The sequence below is a fragment of the Peromyscus californicus genome, unplaced genomic scaffold (genome assembly GCF_007827085.1).
Source record: "Peromyscus californicus insignis strain IS unplaced genomic scaffold, ASM782708v3 Scaffold_4__1_contigs__length_199733344, whole genome shotgun sequence".
NCBI classification, from domain to species: Eukaryota; Metazoa; Chordata; class Mammalia; order Rodentia; family Cricetidae; genus Peromyscus; species Peromyscus californicus.
Window position 1 is genome coordinate 62781543 of NW_026294562.1, and position 19923 is coordinate 62801465.

General features: G+C 42.7%; 1 protein-coding gene and 1 pseudogene across 1 annotated transcript; both read right to left on the reverse strand.

Annotated features, from left to right (window-relative positions):
• Positions 1-8005: 8005 nt before the first annotated feature.
• On the reverse strand, positions 8006-8956 carry LOC128094383 (olfactory receptor 13A1-like). The gene has a single exon (XM_052712734.1). The coding sequence runs from the start codon at positions 8936-8938 to the stop codon at positions 8006-8008; it is 933 nt and encodes a 310-aa protein (XP_052568694.1). The 5' UTR covers positions 8939-8956.
• A 9149-nt stretch (positions 8957-18105) lies between these two features.
• Positions 18106-18679, reverse strand: LOC128094684 (NADH dehydrogenase [ubiquinone] 1 beta subcomplex subunit 10-like; annotated as a pseudogene).
• Positions 18680-19923: the final 1244 nt, after the last annotated feature.

Genomic DNA, 19923 nt, shown 5'->3' on the forward strand with positions numbered 1-19923 from the left:
TCCTCAAATTGTACAAATATTAAAAGTGCCCCAAGTATGTAACAGGTGGAGATGAAAACCAAAGGTGGCATGGCAGCCATCATGTGGCTCAGCTTTGCTGGATCTTTGTCAAGCAGCTGTGCTGGTGTTATGACTTTTGCCATTCCATTCAGATATGACTGTGCCACTTCAACTCCCCACTCTCACCAATGGACAGTCTGCTATACAGAAACTTAACAGAGAAATAATGAAAACAGCTTAGTATTGGCATAAAAACTGACATGTGGACCAATGGAATCAAATTGAAGACCCTGACATTAGTCCACACACCTATGAACACCTGATTTTTGACAAAGAAGCCAAAACTGTACAATGGAAAAAAGAAAACATCTTCAACAAATGGTGATGGCATAACTGGATGTCAACATGTAGAAGATTGCAAATAGATTCTTGCCTATCACCATGCACAAAACTCAATTCCACGTGGATCAAAGACCTCAATATAAATCCAGTTACACTGAACCTGATAGAAGAGAAAGTAGGAAGTAGCCTAGAATGCATTGGCATAGGACACCTGTGCCAATATAAATATAACACCAGTAGCACAGGTTCTGTGAGCAACAACTAATAAATGAGACCTCCTGAAACTAAGAAGCTTCTGTAAGGCAAAGGACATGGTAAATAAGATAAAACAACAGCCTACAGAATGGGAAAAGATCTTCCCCAACCCCATATCTGACAGAGGGCTGTTCTCCAAAGTACAGAAAAACTCAAGAAAGTAGACAGCAAAATACCAAACAATCCAATTAAAAAAAATGAGCTATAGATCTAAACAGAGAATTCTCAAGAGAAGAATCTGAAATGTCCAAAAGACATTTATGGAATTGTTCAACTGTTTAGTCATCAGGGAAATGCAAATCAAAATGATTCTGAGATACTATGTTACAACTGTCAGAATTACTAGGATCAAAAACACTGATGAAGGCTTATGTTGGAGTGGATGTGGAGCAAGGGGAACACTCCTCCACTGTTGATGGGAGTGAAAACTTGTACAGCCACTTTGGAAATCAGTATGGCAGTTTCTCAGAAAATTGGGAATCAATCTACCTCAAGACCCAATGGTAGCATTCTTGGACATACACTCTAGGGATGCTCAATCATACCACAAGGACACTTGCTCAATTATGTTCATTGCAGCATTATTTGTAATAGCCAGAACCTGGAAGCAACCTAGACGCCCCTCAACTGAAGAATGGATAAAGAAAATGTGGTACATATACACAATGGAGTATTAATCAGCTGTAAAAAACAATGATATCATGAAATTTGCAGGCAAATAGATGGAACTAGAAAATATTATCCTGAGTGAGGTAACCCAGATTCAGAAAGACAAACATGGTATGTACTCACTCATATGTGGATACTAGATATAAAGCAAAGGATAATCAGACTATAGCCCACAGCTCCAGAGAAGCTAGGAAACAAGGAGGACCCTAAGAGGGATGCATGGATAGCCTTGGGAAGGGAAACAGATGAGATCTCCATGAGTAAACTTGGGATAAGGAAGGCGGGCAATAGAGGGGATGGGATGGTCAAGTGGGAGGAGGGACAGAGTGGAAGAGCAATGAAAGAGATATCTTGATAGAGGGAGACATTATGGGGTAACTGATGCTGGGAAATTCCCAGGAATCTACAAGGATGACTCCAGCTTAGACTTCTAGCAATAGTGGAGAGGGTCCTTGAATTGGCCTACCCCGGTAATCTGATTGGTGAATACCCTAACCCTCATCCAGGAACTGATGGAAGCAGATACAGAGATCCACAACCAAGTACCAGGCCAAGCTCCAGGAGTCCAATCAAAGAAAGAGAAGAGGGATGATATGAGCAAGAAGTATCAGGATCATTGTAAGATGAATTGCTAAATGGTCTTATTAATAAAAAACCCAGAGTCAGATATTGAGGTGAAAACAGAGAAATCAGAGAAATAGAACAAGGCACAGTCAACCTCACTTTACCAACTCCTCAGTCTCCAGAGAGAGCTAATTCTTGTATACTCATGCTTATATACCTTTCTGTGTTCTGCCATCTTACTTCCTTTCTCTGCTCAGCTTCATCACTTCCTGTCTGTCTGTCCAGACCTCCAGACCTCTATGATTAACTAGCATTGGGATTAAAGACATGTGCCACCACACCTGACTCTGTTCTCAGTGTGGCCTTGAACTCACAGAGATCCTGATGGATCTCTGCCTCCCGAATGCTAGGATTAAAGGCATGTGCTACCACTGCCTGAGCTGTATGTTTAATATAGTGGCTGGCTTTTTCCTCTGATCCCCAGATAAGCTTTATTGGGATGCACAAATAAAATATCACCACAGATCAGGATGGGGAAATCTACAGAGACACCTGAACCAAGCTTGTAGGAACTCTCAAACTTTAGACCAACAACCATGGAATCTGCATGAGACTGCCCTAGGCCCTTTGCATACAGGAGACAATTGTCTAGCATGGTGTATTTGAGGCGCCCCTGGTAGTGGGATCAGGATCTATCCCTGGTGCATGAGCTGGCTTTCTGAAGCCCATTACCTTTGGTGGTATTCCTTGCTTAGCCTTGATGCAGAGGTAAATAGCTTAGTTCTGCCTTAACTGAATGTACCGGGCTTTACTGACTCCTCATGGGAGGCCTTACCCTTTTGGAGGAGGATATGGTGGTTAGTTCAGGGGAGTGGCTGGGGGGGGGAGCAGGAGGAAGGATGAGAAGGGGATCTGTGGTTGGTATGTAAAATGAATAAAATTTTTTAAATAAAAAAAGATTGGGTACTGCTTTATTCTTATAGGTAAGACTGAGCTTGAGAGTTGAACAACAATTGGTGGCTTATAGGGGAACTGGTCTGGGGTAACTGGTCTCTGCCAACACTCTAGGGAACTTCAGCATTAATTTTGTTAGGAGGGGGTCTCCCTCTCCCATTCCATAATACTTTTCTCTGCTATTTTATATTCTTCTGATAAGGATCAAGTCACCAGGATGGCTGGTTATGGACTCCTTAGGTCCAGAGTGGCTATTTTTTACTGAATGTGAGGGTGGCACCAATTTTCCCAACAGGACTCTTTCAGTCAAGGGGTAGGGGTAATCCAGCACAACAAGGAAAGAATGAGTTCAGTACCTTGTCCAAGGTTTACTTCTCAAGTGGTGTTCCAAGAGTAGGTTCAGGTCCCTGTGGCCACTTGACTGGTAGTTCTCTTCTTAGTGAGGGTCCCAGGGGTTGAGTCAACACTTAATTGGCTGCACCTGTATCTACCCAGGAGCCATAGAGTTCTGCCTCTTACTTTTCCTGTGATGATAGGTTCCTGGGGGCTCTTGGTACAGAGCCATGGCCCCCTCAATTTGATCCTGTCAGATTGAGGATCTGTTCTTCTTTCCCCCTGCACTGTAAGCACTCATTCTTCCAAGGTCTTTTTTTCTCTACAATTTGCAGTTGGTTCTCTTGAGGCTGATTTGGTCACCTGGGGTACATTTGTTTTCTAGTAGGTACCCCTATGAACACAGTCACCATTATCCTGGCCAGCTTCCTGTCTGTCTTTTCTGGATTTCTACTGTTAAAATTCTTCTGAGATATTTCTAACAATTGTGACCTATTCATTCCTTTGAACTTTCCTAATTTTTGCGACTTCCTGTGAACATCTGGGGCTGACTGGGTGATAAAAGCAATATTAATAGCATGTTGGTTTTCTGGGGCATCTGGATCAATGGGGGTAAAGCCCCCAAAAGCCTCCTGGAAGTGCTCCAGGAACCCAGCAAGAAGCCTCTTATCTTGGTCAGTATTGGGATCCCAGTTTGGTAAAGTTGAGGGAAGCTTTATTCAACTCTTCTTTCTGTGCTTACTCTTGGACCTCTTGCAGCCTCCAGTCATAATTTGATCTCTCTCCTCAGTGGTAAAAAAGGGTACCTAGTGGCTGCTTATAGTCATCCCATGTGGGTTGATAGGTAAACAAAACAGTTTTCAACAGGCTGATGAGGGCCTGAGGCTTCTCTGAGAATGGATCTTCCAGTTATATAAATCACTGGCCAAAAAATGCAGATAAACTAGAAAAGGAGGTCTGGGCCCTTGCACCAGATCAGCTCCTTATTCTGTTAGGAGTGATAACCCTGCTGTGGAATGTCATTCTGTATACTGTAAATATATGTTGTTCTAATAGGTTGATAAATAAAATGCTGATTGGCCAGTAGCCAGGCAGCAAGTATAGGTGGGGTGAGAGACAAGCAGAATTTTGGGAAGAGGAAGGGCTGAATCAGGAGTCACCAGCCAGACACAGAGGAAACAAGATGTCAAGGCAGAACTGAGAAAAGGTACCAAGCCACGTGGCTAAATATAAATAAGAATTATGGGTTAATTTAAGTATAAGAGCTAGTCAGTAATAAGCCTGAGTTAATGATCAAGCAGTTATAATTAATATAAGTTTCTGAGTGATTATTTTATAAGCAGGCAACAGGACTACAGGGCCTTGGTGAGACTGGAGACACTTCCAGCTATATAACCCATTGGGGACGCCTCTTTTGGGAGAATGGCTCATATCTGGCTTAACTGGCTTGGAGAAAATTCAGCACACTCTGAATCTGTGAAGGTGAGAACAGGTCAGGATAAATTCTTGGGACTGCAGGTGTGTTGTCCCCTTCAGACACAGCTGAGTCCTGGATTGACTGGAGGCATGAAATATAAGGTGGGGGAACTCCCTGTTCCTCCACAGGGGGCCAGAACAGAGAGTGCAGACATTTTATTTAGGTTTTTACTCAGCCTTTGACTCACTGATTTGGCAACTAAAACAAAGGAGCCTTGTTTAAAGCACAACATTTCAGCCAAGGAGGGGGCTCAAGGAGGAGGGGGCACCAATGGTTGATGTACAGAAACTGGTCAGGATGGTTAGGATCCCCTGTGACCACTTGACAAACTCTCTTTGTAGTTTGAGCATTGACTGACCCTGAATCTGGCTATTCTAGTTCACATAGAGTACAGAGCTTCCTAGGTCACACCTGAACTCTATAGTATACCTCCTGGAGCTCCTGGAAGTTTTGCAGCATGAAATTCAAGGGAAACTTGGCTGTGTTCAGTCTGTTTAAATTTCTGCAAAAATGAAATGAAACAAAACTTACATGAGTATCAGAAAAGGCAAATCTACCAGACAAAAGCACACAACTTAAAAAGAAAGACTGTCCACACAGCCAGAGGAGAGTAGACAAACACAGGCATGTAGTGGCCACCTTCACTTCTATGCCCAAACCAAGGGGACAGGAGGATGTCTCTATTCCGTCACTGGAGACTGGATCTATGATCATGTCTGATCTGCCCTATCATTCTCCAAATGTCCAGACTCCCAGAACAACCCACCAATTTGTCCTGTTTTAAGTGCATGTCTCCCAGCAAGTTTTACTTTCATTTTGTTACCAATTTGCAAATGTGTGGTGGTCACAGTCTGGGTTTACCCTGGGTCCCCAATTCCATAAATATGCTCCCCTTGACCTAAGGCTGTTCTCTCCCAGCCTCTGAGTTGTAGTACTTGCATGCATCTAGGGCTTGTTCCAGACTAGAGACTCTTTAATTTGTGGCAGCCATGGTTGAGCTTCTTTGGGCCTCCAAGTCTGTCTCACACTTGCCTCTGCATTGGGCATACCCCGTTTCCAGGTCCTGAATCTGTCATCTCCCAGGATCTCTCTGGGGCCTCCAAATTTGGTGGAGTTCAAGTACAATGGGAAAAGATCAACAGGCTCAATTCAGATTATAATTAGTCAAGTTTATTAAAACTGCTAGACTGGAGACAATCTCTAACCCAAATCAGAGACATGTGATACAGAAGTGGGTGAAGGAAGGGTGTTTTAAAGGTGAAAACCAGAAGTCCTTGAATATCTGCACAAGCAAGCTACAGAAGCTGTTCTGCTCTGCTAAGATGAAGCAGTCAAGGAGACCCCCAAATAGTCCTTGAATATCTGTGTTAGCAGATTACAGAAGCCAAAATTGAGCAGTTAGTCATATAATAACAGGCAGATGGTTACAGCTGTACATTTCTGGGTTGGGATCAAGGAGTCAGGGTTACAGGGAACTAATCTTCCAGGAAACTGAGTCAGAGACAAATGGCTACCAAGATGGATGCCCAGCACAAAATAGAGTTTCTTTAGCCATCACATCATCATGATAAGAATTCCTAAGTAATATATTTATGAGATATGTATGTGTTTGTGACCATTTTTATACCTAGTGTTTGGGTGGTTGTCAGTTGTTCCATTCTTACACAGCAGTCATGAGACTAACAACGGAAGGCATGGCACCAAACAGGACTTGAAGCAAACAGTGTGAAAGAAACCAGCAGTTGAAACAGGCTGAGACCAGTGATGCACCAATGTAACTCTTTATTGTCACCATAACTGAATTAAAAATAACCTAGGAAATCACTGAGGGACACCTTTTCCCATGCAGGGGAGAGTGTTTCCAGAAAGGATTCAATGAAGCATGGAATCTTCTCTATGTGGGCAGCACCATCCCAGGGAGTGGGGACTAGAAAGCCTGGTCTAAAGAGAAAGGAGGCCAGTTGAGCACAGGTGCTCCTCTAATTTGTATTCTGTGCCACCGCGATACAAGGAAGCTTCTCCACCACACTCTCCCACTGCCATGAGTCCCTGTCTTGCAATAGGCAAAAACAAAGATCCAAGTGCCCATGGACTGAGTCCTCTGAAACATTAGACAGAATAAATGTTTTGAAAAGGTATTTTGGTCACAAGTTTGAAGAGCTAATTCATACGCATACTTGATTTGCATCACAAGTCCTGTTGTGGTACAGAATTTAAGAAGAATAAGGAGTAAGCTGATGAAGAATGTTCAGTCTGAAAAGGATGCAGCATCATCTCAGCAGCAGTTGCTGCAGATGCTGCCCTTTCTCCACTGAGTTGTCTTCCCACCGAATCTTAGCAGTGGTCTCAGATACACTTCCCTTCCTCTTCCTACAGATGCTCTTCCCTTCCTCTTCCTGTCCTCTCTTCCTCTTTTCTGTTGTCAGAGAATTTTAAGGGTTTATCCGGGAGTAATTGGTAAACACAAAACAGACTCCATTTGTGTGTGTGTGTGTGTGTGTGTGTGTGTGTGTGTGTGTGTGCGCGCACACGTGCTTTTTGGTTAGTTTTGATACTGGTTTGTCTTATTGGTTTGGGTTTGTTTTGTTTTGTTTGTAGTTAGAGAGAGAGAGATAGAAACAGAGACAGAGACAGAGACAGATTGGGTGAGTAGGAAAGTAGGTAGGGAGGCTTTTGGAGGAGTTGTGGGGGGAGGGGAACGAATATGATGCAGAAAAAAGTTTTACCTTAGCGTTTTTGTTTGTGATCTATTTTTTGATGATTTTTAATTATATTGTGATGTAAGACTTTCACTTTACCCTTGGCATTTAGACATTCATCTAGTTTCCCCAAAACTTTTTGTCGGAAATAATTAATCTTTCCCAGGAGTTCGATTGTCATCACTGTCATAAGCAAGCTGGACTCACACATGTGAGTTCATTTTTGAAGCTTAAACTTAATCTCTGCTCCACAGATTTCTGCTTTCTCCATCCCAGCTTTGACTTCCACAGCTCAGAAGGCAGCTGTGAAATGGAGAACCACTCAACTTTGAAGTTTAGATTCTAAGGCAGAGTTCTGAAACCAAGCCCTGTGATGTTTACAGGGTGGCACTGGAGGAAAGGGCTTTGTTTTGTGATTATCACAATTGTCACCCACTGAAACTTTCCAGGCTAGAAACATGGGCTCTCCATTTAAATAAACTTTACTTTTGAAATGGTTTGTACTAGTTAGGAAATAAAGTCTGAGTGTTTTGTTTACATTATATCTAAAGACTTTTTTGTTGTTGTTTTTGAGGTTATAGTAAATGGAATTCTTGCATCAGAGATTTTTTTTTCTAAAACAATAATAGGTATATCCTGCTCCATGAGGATGCTCTCAGGAGAGCATGTGTAGGAACAGCACAGGCCAGAAGAACAGCTTGCACATCTCCACTTAGTGTGAGGAAGAGGGCAAGAGTCTCCCCAGGGCGAGCTTGACATCCTTGTTCCTCAGTGTATAGATGAGGGGGTTCAGGGTTGGGCTGAGCACTGAGTACAGCACTGAAGTCACTTTGCTTCTTTCTGGGCTGTAGCTGGAAGCAGGACTGATGTAGGCACAGAACACAGATGAGTAGTACACACAGACCACGATGAGGTGGGAAGAGCAGGTAGAAAAGGCCTTCCTCTTGCCCTCAGCAGAACGCATGTGCAGAATGCTGGCGATGATGTAGCCATAGGAGAGTAAGGTGAGGATGAAGTTGATGCCTCCATAAAAGGCATCTGCCACGAGAGTCATGATACTATTCACATATGTGGGGCTGCAGGAGAGCAGGAGAAGTGGGGGGATCTCACAGAAGAAGTGGGTGATGACCTTGGGACCACAGAATGACAGCCTTGTCATCAGACCAGTGTTGATAGACGCATTCAGAGCACAGATGGACCACACACCCATGGCTAGGGCCCCACACAGGTGTGGGCTCATCCTAGAGCTGTAGTGCAGGGGATGGCAGATGGCCATGTAGCGGTCATAGGCCATGACTGTGAGCAGCAGCAGCTCAGAAGATGCAGACCACACAAGGAAGAAGAGCTGGGTCATGCACCCCTTGAAGGAGATGGTGTTTTCATCAGATACTAGGCCAAGCAGTGCCTTGGGCAGCACGGAGGAGGTGCAGAGAATATCCATGGTGGCTAGGTTGCACAGGAAAAAGTACATGGGACTGTGGAGCCCAGTGCTGGAGGTGACCAAAGCAATGATGACAATGTTGCCTAGTAGAGCCATTGTGTAGAGGGACAGGAAGCAGCCAATCAGGAGCAGCCGTAGACCAGGGTGCTCTGAGAACCCTTCCAGTACAAACTCTGTTACTACTGTTTGGTTGGGATTCAACATCCCAGTGGAGAGTATTGACTCCACAGTTGTGTCTGTTGGCTTCTGTGAAAATATCAGTTTACCACTTCAAAATCTGTTTTCCAAACTTGATTGCCTCAAAATTCTCTGCTGTCAGAAAAGGAAGGAGTGAATGTATTTCCTTCATGGAAGCCTCTTGTCCCTTATTATCTATACCACACCATTTGAAACCACATATATTTTATTTACTTTTGATTTCTCACCTAGAAACTTTCCCTGTGTAGAGCTGCATCAAGAGGACCATCTCATCCTCCCTCGTGTTCTTGAACATGTGGGTTGAGTGAAGCATCCTTCACTTATGACCTGTGCTCTACTTCTCTATCACCCGAAAGCACTGTGTTCTGCTGACAGTGCTGGAAACACAGCTGTACCCTTCCCCCTACAGGTGTTTTCAATTTGATGGCAACTTTCTGATGGATGCACACTCTTGTATCTTCCTTTATACACAGGCTTCTCAACTACTTGTTTTGCCTCTGACATTAAGAGTTGGGGCTCTTCTACTCATCTCAACCTGATCAGTTTCATTCCCCATAGCCAAGTAAGCATGCATTTTCTGAATTTTACTTACTGTGATCTGTGAGTTCTCCTGTGTTTGAAAGTCTCCTGACTCTCACCCACTTTAAATATATCACTTCAGAGATCATTTCTCAAATCTAAGCCTATAAACCCCAGAGTGTTTATGAAGTTTCTGTATCCAAAAAACCACAGTGACATCAGCACATCCACAACTGAAGTCATTGCATGGCCTCCAGATGTTCCTGTGTGCATTAAGTGGCCTTGTGTTAAAAGCTTACCATCACCTCCCCAGTGTTTCAAGACACTTATTTTATAGAGCACAGCTCTGTCTCCCTGACTCATTGTCTTACCTTTATCTCTGCCCTTGATAGAGCCCTAATAGATCCCTGTTCCATGGCGTTTTGCATCCTCTTACATCTTTCATCCAACTGACCCTCAAAACCTGCAACTATAGCTTTCCAAACATTATAATTCAAGTTCTCAGTGTCTTCAGCTGTTTCACAATTTCTGGATTCTTGTCATTTCCAACATTTCCAGTTTCCTCCTTTATCACCCAAGAACTACAGAGTGTGCACCTTATGATAACTGACTCCCTTTCCCTAATCCAAATTCACTATGTCTCTTCCCAGTCCTCAGCAAGTCACACACTTGCTTGACATAGAAGATACATCTGACATCACCCATTAGCCTTTTACATAGGTTTCTTCATGAGTTCATATGTAAGCATACTATTTCCCTATCTGTGAATATGTGTGAGGCAATTATTTGTAGTGCTACTTCTCTGGAAATACTCTTTGCTTTGCACCTCCTTTTCAGTGCCCAAGATAAAAGAATATTAGGTATCATGACTAAGCACATTCAAGCTTTATTAGTCAGTGAAGTGTGTTCCACTTACTGAATCCAGTGGCTCTCATACTCACCACGGTCCCACTTTGCCCTATACCAGTCTTCTAATACTTCATTTAAAAAATAACATTTTTGTCTCCCATATCTTTTCTATAATGTGGCTTAAAATCTATTTTCTCCCACATCTAATTAGGAAATGTTGAACTTAAAAAATTACAGCTGTCTCCATTTCAAACCAAAGATACTCAAATATTATATTTATCTTCTGCAATCATACAGACAATGTTATGTCTGACCATGTTTCCACCCCACTCTCAAATTTATGGCACTTCAGAATGCCAGTGCATAGTTTGGTATTGCAATTGGTTTTCCAGAAACAGAATTACAAAAGCAATTCCTCAAACAGTCTTTGCAGTTTCTGGATCTGGGTACCTAATTCAACTACATTTTAAATTGTGAAATACTTTTCTGAGAGTACTGACAATCTATTAATGATATTAAGTCCTAATACTCAGGGTTCACCTCCCTCAGAGTACAAGGAGCATTGATTAAGACTGACCCTAGGCTGAGCTAGAGGGAAAGATTTATAAATAATTGAAACTGTAAAAACATTTGCTGTCTGGTAGAATTCTCCTATTACCTATAGCACATCAATAAATATTTAATTGCATGGACAATAACTAAATGATTTCTAAATGTTACACATGAGAAGAAATGACAGATTAATGTAAATGATAAGATTATTTGAGGACCCAGACATATGCCTACACATCTATAGACATATGGTTTAATTCAAAGAAAAGAAAATACACACTAGAGAAAAGATGTCAATTCAACAAATGGTGCTGGTCAAACCAGACAGTTACACATAGAAGAAGGAAGCAAGATCCTTATCTCTCACCCTGTACAAAACTAAACTCCCCTGAGCATAAGACTCAACATTAAAATGACAGAAGAGAAAGTATGGAATATCCTTGGACTCATTGTCACAGAAAAGAATTTTCTGATCAGGAGCACGGTAGCATAGGCATTATATCAATAATTGACAAATGGGTGACATGAAACAATAAAGCTTCTGTACAGCAAAGAACACCATCATTTGAGTGAAGAGGCAGCCTACGGAATGGCAAAAATCTTTACCAATAGACAACTGATAGAGGTTTAATATCTTGAATAGAAAAATAATTTAAAATATTAAACTTGAGAAGAAAAAAATTGTCATCATTTTCACCAAGCTCAGAACAATATGAGCTACAACAACAACCTGCTTGACTAGATATGGCCACTGGTGCAGGAGTGGCACAAATGTTATGGAGCAACCAGTCACTTTTTGACCGAATACAAGGCCTACTTCACTATATGGAACATGTACCTGTAACTCTGCACAAGGCCAAGAGCCGGTGGCTAGATAGATCAGAGGCCATAGAGGAAAACCTATTATTATTTTTCTCCTAAATGAACATAGCATTCACACAACTCCTTATAATTTATTGCTATACTCATAGGTCAGTGCATCTTTCAAACCTTGTCAGAGAAACTTCTTCTTGCAGTAGATGGCAATTAGCACAAAAGGCCTGCATCTGGTCAATGTGAACAGAATAAGATTGTAGCACTCAGACCTAAGTGGGAGATCCCACCACTTTCCTCAAGAGCAAGGGTTCTTTATGGAAGAGGGAGAGGAAAGGAAACTGTAAGAACAAGAGGTCATAGATAACTTCAAAAAGAGAATGTTTTCTACAAACAGTGAGGCAGACACACATATGAACTCACAGTGATTTTACAGCATACACACAATCTGTGCAAACCAGATGAAATCACAACAAGAGGAAGAGGTGGGCACATAGTCCCACTGTTTGCAGTGGAGCAGTTGCCATTTGGTAGCTGCTGGAGAAGCCAGAGTTCGTTTTATGTAATGATATGATCTGTCTATACAGACCACACTCCAAAGTAGATCTTATACTTACGAGAAGGTGGCCAATAAAATTGGACCTAGTGAGTTTTAAAAGAGAAAGAGTCAAAAGTTGAGTGAGTAGGGAGATGGGGATGTATCTGAGAGAAGTAGAGGAGGGAAAGTGAACCTGATCAGAATACAATGCATGAAATTCTCAAAGAATTAGTAAAAATATTATTTTAAAAATTACATCATTTCAAAATGTTGGTAATGTTGGGAATATACCTTTAACTCCAGCTGTTGGGAGAAAGGGACAGTTCAAGGCCAGACTGGTATATGTAAATGAATTCCAGATCCGCCAAAGCTATGTAATGAAACACTGTTTCAAAAACAGAAAACTATTTCCCAAGGAAGTGAAATCAGCATATCAGAGAGACACCAACACTCCTTTGTGGAGAAGTTATTATGTTAGCAAATAAAAAGAATAACCCTAGGTATCCATCTGGGGATGAGGGGATGAAGAAGTGGTAATATATAGCATAATGGAACATTATTCACCGTAAAAAGCATGATCCCCTTTTATAAACAGTAAAATGGATTGGAATGGAGAATAATAGGTGAAGAAAAGTAAGCCAGACACAAAAGACAGATACCACATTTACCTCTCATATGTTGAAATACAAAACTCCATGTTAGTAGAATAATGATCAATAGACATGCTAAATGGCAAAGGTGAGGAAGTGTTAAGGGAGACAGGACAATGGGAACCAAGCACAGACAGACAGAAACGTAAGTTCTAGGGCTCTGCATCATGAGTGACTACACTCCACAACCATCTCATGTGTTTACAAATAACAAGAAGAGAGGAGCTCCAAGCTTGAGAAGACAGAGATGACAAAGTCACAGAAACGCAAACATCTACTGAGAATGTGTGTAAACATATCGACATATCAACCCATGTCCCGTCAACATATGCAGTGACTTGTTCCAAATAACAGCATTGATTGACACTATTCACAGTAGTTAGTGGTATTCATAAGAAAAAATGTATTACAGAAAAGCCGGATATAAACAGAAAATAGTGTGGATGGAGTCCAATGTTTAAGATGCACACAGTAACGGTTCACAATGAAGTTATGTGTTTTCATGTGGAGGGAAATGCACTCACAACCTGATCTGTAGCAGAAAATACACATCTGTGTTACTTCCTAATTATTGTGACCCAAATAAGATGGTGTGAGAAGACTTCTTGAATCGTGAAAATGTTCTGCATCTTCGTGGAATTGGGCTATATGAAAGGAAGTATTCTGTAAAACACATTGAATGGTTAAAAAAGAATTCAAACTACTTCCTTAAGCATGGACCTTGAAAAGTATAAAGAAAGATTATTTTCACTAGTTAAGTTTTATTTAACTAAATCATTGGCATCTAGCTTGAAAATGTTTTTTTTTTTTTTTTGGTTTTTCGAGACAGGGTTTCTCTGTGTAGCTTTGCGCCTTTTCCTGGAACTCACTTGGTAGCCCAGGCTGGCCTCGAACTCACAGAGATCCGCCTGGCTCTGCCTCCCAAGTGCTAGGATTAAAGGCGTGCGCCACCACCGCCCGGTGAAAATGTTTTAAGTGTGTTAGAGCACATGGAATATACATTCAGAGTAACGGGAGCACATGTTTTAAGCACCAATGAGAAAGTGTAGAGTGTGACCTCCATGGAACTGGATTATTACTAGAGAGGTCATGTGGAGACATGTCTTCTAAACAGCATAACACAATGCCTTTGCCACTCCAGAAATCACATGGCAATATCTACACTCATGCGTTCACTTTACAGCAGTGAGAGATGGAATGTGAGTGTGTTCACAGAAGCAGATGGTCTGGACTGAACACAAGAAAACATCAATGATTCCATATAACATGTGTGCTGAATTTTTTGACTAAATCTGTGTCAACCACATTAATAAATAACATGTTCTACTCAAGTCCACTGTGAACACTTAGAAGCAAGAACAGAATAATTACAATGAATGTCTGAACCTAATCTATCAGCAAAGGGATTAAGGGCTTGTTCAGGGCCTGGGCACAGACAGTGCGGTGACAACCTGTAAAACCCTATAGTGTTGTGATGAATAAGGAGTTCCTGTCCTAGGAGACAGAGACACCATCAGGGCTCTTGCTTGTGAACCCTGAAGCTCCTAGAGCAGGAACCCCTAGTGACACCAGACTAGTGCCCAACGCTGGGATTCCCAAGTCCACATTGAGACTGGCTAGCACACTGGAAAGAGCTTTGTTCTTGAAGAACAAACAGTGGGAAGGAGATCAGAAGATCATCATGACTATGAATCTGTGATGGGCAAAGCCTGGATTAGACACAGGACTTTCACACAGTCTCAGCTCCCTGCAGAGGATGTGCCTCTTCATAGGAAAAGTACTAACTTCACCTTGCGCTCCTCACCAAGTGGTACCAGTTGCTGCTTCTCATCAGGACCAAACCAGGCATCCCCTGTAGAGTATCATGGAGGAGCCTCAGTATTTGTACTATCTTACAAGATAAACTATAGAGAGAAGAGGTCTGTGGGAACTCAATTTGGGGGCCAAAGACTGTCATTTTGCCTGCATTGGCTACCTCCACCTGGGGCATGCCATGTACTGGTGCATCCAACTAACAAAAGGCACAGATTTTCTGTGGGATAATTTGCATGAATGACAGAGAGGAGAATAGCACTTCTGGAAAAACATAAATCAATAATTATTTTTTTTGTACACACTGTGTTTAGCAAGCAATAGTTTGATGCCTGTCGTTCCCGCTGGCCTACCAGGCAATATTACCTTACTCAGATGTAATACTGCTATCCAGATGGAAAAAGAAATCAATAAGTTTCCCAAGTGCTCACCCACAGACAATGTGAAGCATAGAGATGATATGTGCCCACCCAAGCCCTCTTTACATAATTCCATTCTGCTCTTTTTGGAATTTAGTATTGATTGCTAGTGTGCCCATATGTGCCCAAGCAGTTACAGGAGAATCTAGTATCCAGGTGGGGAGGTTGTTGGGTGGGGGCAAATTCACAACAGCCCTACATATCAGTATGTAAGCCAAGATCTGAACAAGGCTGACTTGAAAACCTTCAGAAGCTGAGCCTCAACCAGGAGCTAAGCTGCTGAGGATCCCCTCCACAAACATGAACTGGAGTGTCTGCAGATCCCATGGTCTTTCCAGAAAAAATTGTTAGACGCATCTACACTTACAGCCCTGTTATCACAGTCCTCTCCTTCTTTGTTTGGCCATTTTCCTGATACATAAGGTCACACAGCAGAAATTGTTTTTTTAGGTGACTCCCAGTCATGCCTGTTGTGATCTGTAGCAGATAAGGCAAGGCTAACACCTACAGGCTGGGCTGGTGTTTTTAACTCCATGGGAGGTGAAAGTCTTTTCTGTACCTCAACAGTGGACTCTGGACAACTGGGTATGAAAATCTCTCTGTGGCATTTTCTCACCATACTTTGTGAATGTCGTGGTCAAACAAGAAAACATTCAAATTCTATCTATTTATCAGTATAGATTTTAGATTCATCTCAATCTGTTGGTTTCACTTCAAAATTAGTGCTGGTATTGGAGGTGATGAATGAAGAAGTGTTTTGATGGATGGGTGAAAAACAAACATAGTAAACTCTGATCACGATTAGAAGTTAGCTATTCTGCCATTTATACAGTGGAGCATGAAAACAAATCTTTGTATCATAACCTGTTTTCTGACCCAGCACTCTTTTCTCAAACTCAGGCCTCATTGAGAACATAAGTTGTTGTCTGTCTGTGCTGACATCCAAACATTGGGACAAATGTCACTTTTATAGGGAGACTTTTGCTTTGGACCTCCACTGTTAACCAGAAAAGCCACACAGTGGAATTTAAGGTTTCACTCACCTTTCCATGTCATAGTGAATTCAGGTGACAGATGGCTTCCACCAAGGAGCACAATACTGACCACAGATTCTCCTTTCTTATAAGCACCAACTCTTTAGTGTCCCTTTGAAGCTCTGTCTTCCTTTGTGTAGAGGTCATTGGTCTTCAGAAATACCTATGACTTTCTGAGACCAGGGTCAGGTGCTTGTCCTGGTGCCTCCTGGGATAGAAACTGAAGGAGAAAGCTCTGAGGATCAATTAAAGGAGACTTGTGGCTTCATGACCCAAGCTCCCTGCAGACTGCTGTGGAGGACAGTGGTGGTAAAGGGAGTCTCATAAGGTGGGTAGGAGCAGTTGTCCTTCTACACCTCCCTCCTCCAACACTCTGCATGCATCTCCCAGAGTGTCATTGGGATTCTCATGCCCTGTGTGGAAGGTCTCACCATGATAGAAATTGACTCCTCTACCTGCTGAGAGTACATATCTGAATTGGACACAAACGCAATGGGTTTATTCGAGGTGTGTTTTACTTTCTATGTCCCTTCCTCTTCCTACTATTCAACCCTTTCAATGTATTGTTAAGAATTTATATTACACCATAGGTAGTGGGCTCCAAAAGGCCTGCTCACACAGCTTTGAGGCAGGGGGAGGGGCTTGACCCTGCCTTTTTTTTTTCTCTCTTCAGAAAATCAACAGGCAAACAAACAAATAAATCTAAACACAGCATAATAAGCATTCACACACACACACACACACACACACACACACACACACGCACGCACGCACACACGTGCATACACGTACATACATATAAGCAAAAGGTCACTAAAACCAAAAATGTTCTCTCTCAATCAATATGAGACAAAAAGTTCCTAAAATACCATTGAGTTCATTTTGTGTTGATGGCCATTAGGCCTGCCCTTAACTATGGGTGATAGACCCAGTGAGGCACCAGTGTGGAGAACTAATTTTTCCTTTGCAAGCAGCTGTCAGTTGGAAATAGCTTCTTGGTTAGGCACGACAGCCTGTGTCTATTTCTTCCTCCTAGTGCTGGGCCCTGTCTAGCCGAACCTGTGCCGAACCTGTGCCGAACCTGTGCACGCTGCCATAGTTTCTGTGAGTTCACATGTGCATCACTCCTGTCCTACCTGGAAAAGTTTCCTTGGAGTCATCCATCTCCACGGGCTCTTACAATCTTTCTGCCTCCTCTTCCTTAACCAAAAATACTTTATTTACCTACAACATGTTACTTTTAAGTCCTATTTCTGTCCTCATTTCTTATTTTCAGTCTCAGGACAAGAACCATCACATAAAAATCTATCCTAATCCAAAATATCTTGGAGACCTGCTGTTGGCTCCTTAGTTGGTTTGTACCATGTGGTCACCTTATTCAAGGTGGTGGGGGAAGTCACTTGGCATGTATCCTCTTTAACCCTAGCAAAGAAGGCTGCCAGCCTGTGGTTGCCTCCTTCTTGATGGGGCCATCAGCCAAGATGGCAGCAAGCCATATGGTTGTTTGCTTGATGATGAGATTAGCCAGGATAACTGCAAGCCACATGGTTGTTATTCACTCCAAGGTGAGCCCATTAGGCACATATCCTTTTATCTATGCAAAGATTTTTAACTATCAACACACAATGTTACAAGTTTTAAGTTAATTCTTTTGTTACATGTTTTACAGATTTTTTAAACCATATCCAATAAACTTACAAATCTTGAGGTTCAGAAAGTTTACACAATAATTTTACAAATCTTGAGATAAAGCTTGTACTTTAGCAAACATTTTAGAGAATTAAATAAAACCAAAAAGAGTATGAGATGAGTAGCAGTAATCCCTATTAGGAATAGTCTATTTTTTTTTTTTTGGCTGTTCTAAAGTACATAGTGTCTTTTCCTGTGCTGTTTTGTTTTGTTCTTTCCCTGTCCCAAAGTCAGGTCGATTGCCTAACACAGGACAGAGATTTTGGAGGAAACTTTTTTCCCCCAGGGTGCACCCAGTCATTTTATTTCTGCAATGTAATGAGTTCTTGGAGTCTTAGGCAGCAGCCTTGGCAGGTTTTCTCTCTTCCAGCATCCTCTGCTTCTGCTTTGCCAGGCACTTTCTGGCAGAACAATAGGCTCCCAGGTCAAAATAGCGGTCATGGAAGGCCTTAGCCACCTGGGTGAACTGCTCCAGTTCCTTGGCACAGTTCTGCTTTGAGCTCTCTCCTTTTCTCTGCTGACAAGCCTTAAGCCTCTCCTGGATGGTGTTGACAATTTCCTGGTCAACTTTGTAGTCCCTTTTCCATTGCATCTCAGCCTCATAGATACACGGGATGTCACCCTCTTGGCATTCTGTGAGGTCCGGCGCACCTCGGTACTGCAGGTGATAGTAGTAGATTCTGTTCTTGGCGTGCTGCCGCTCAATGAACTCTCTCACGAGGGTCACAGGCTAGTCCACGAAGAGGTCGAAGGCCTTCATAAAGTAGATCAGGGGCTTGGGGAGCGAGGTTTGTGGCGAGGGAGCCGGCGTGTGGCGCGGGGGCTCGGGGTACACATCCTTGTCCCAAGAATCCGGCATGGCTTCAGCAAGCGCTGGCCTCCGACCTCCAGTTCGCTCCGTGTCAGGACCAGCTTGGCCTGCCGAGGACGCGGGGACCCCTACTCCTGTGGAGGAAACTTTTTAAACAAGTACACTTGGGTCTAGAGAGTGGGAGCTGTAACCTAACTCCAGAGCCAGCCTTTCAATAAAGTAGAACAACATAAAACAATATGTCAGCTGGGTGGTGGTGGCACATGCTTTTAATCCCAGCACTCGGGAGGCAGAGGTAGGTGGCTCTCTGTGAGTTTAAGGCCAGCCTGGTCTACAGAGTGAGATCCAGGACAGGCGCAAAGCTACACAGAGAAACCCTGTCTCAAAAACCAAAAAAACAAAAACAAAAACAAAAAACCAAAAAAAACCCCAAAACAAACAAACAAACAAACAAACAAACAAACAAACACAATATTTCAGTATTATCTATACCTAAGACACCTGAATCCCTGCAAAAGGGAATCTAGTGACCAGAGGCAGGTATCAAAGCAAGAAGAAAATGAGTACTAAGAGACTCTGGGCTCACCAGTTACAGAAGTGAGCACTGGGAGGAGAGAGAGAGAGAGAGAGAGAGAGAGAGAGAGAGAGAGAGAGAGAGAGAGAGAGAGAGAGAGAGAGAGAGAGAGACTCAGAGACTCAGAGACTCAGAGACTCAGAGACTCAGAGACTCAGAGACTCAGAGACTCAGAGACTCAGAGACTCAGAGACTCAGAGACTCCCAGGGCAAGATGAGGGGTGGCAAGTGATTATATGGTTAGACACAGAGTGAGCTGCAGGAGGATGCTGAGAGACAAGCTAGCTGGTGAGGAGGCAGTCAGGAGCAGCTTAGAGGCCCAGGAGGTGACGGAGTTGGCAGCTCTGTGGTGGCACCCAAATATGGGAGAGATCACCAACCAAGTTCATTTTCCCATGCCTACCTGTAACTGGAAAAGATGAATGGGGGCACAGAAACACATGCAAGGGACAGAGACAACAAAAATGAAACTAACAAAAAACGTGACACAGATCGGTGGTCACCAAGACAAGCCGGATCGAGAGGGTGTGCAGTGGCATTCTGCCACGATGCTAAAGCCACGACGCTAAACTCAGGAATTCCTATGCTGTGTCTAGCTTTTTCCATGAGTCCCCCTGTACCCTGACTTTCTCTTTTAGGCCACCAATCAGCTCCCAAATCATGACATGGAGACTTATTATTAGTTTTGAATGCTTGGCCTAGCTTGGGCTTGTTGCTTGCTAGCTCTTTTA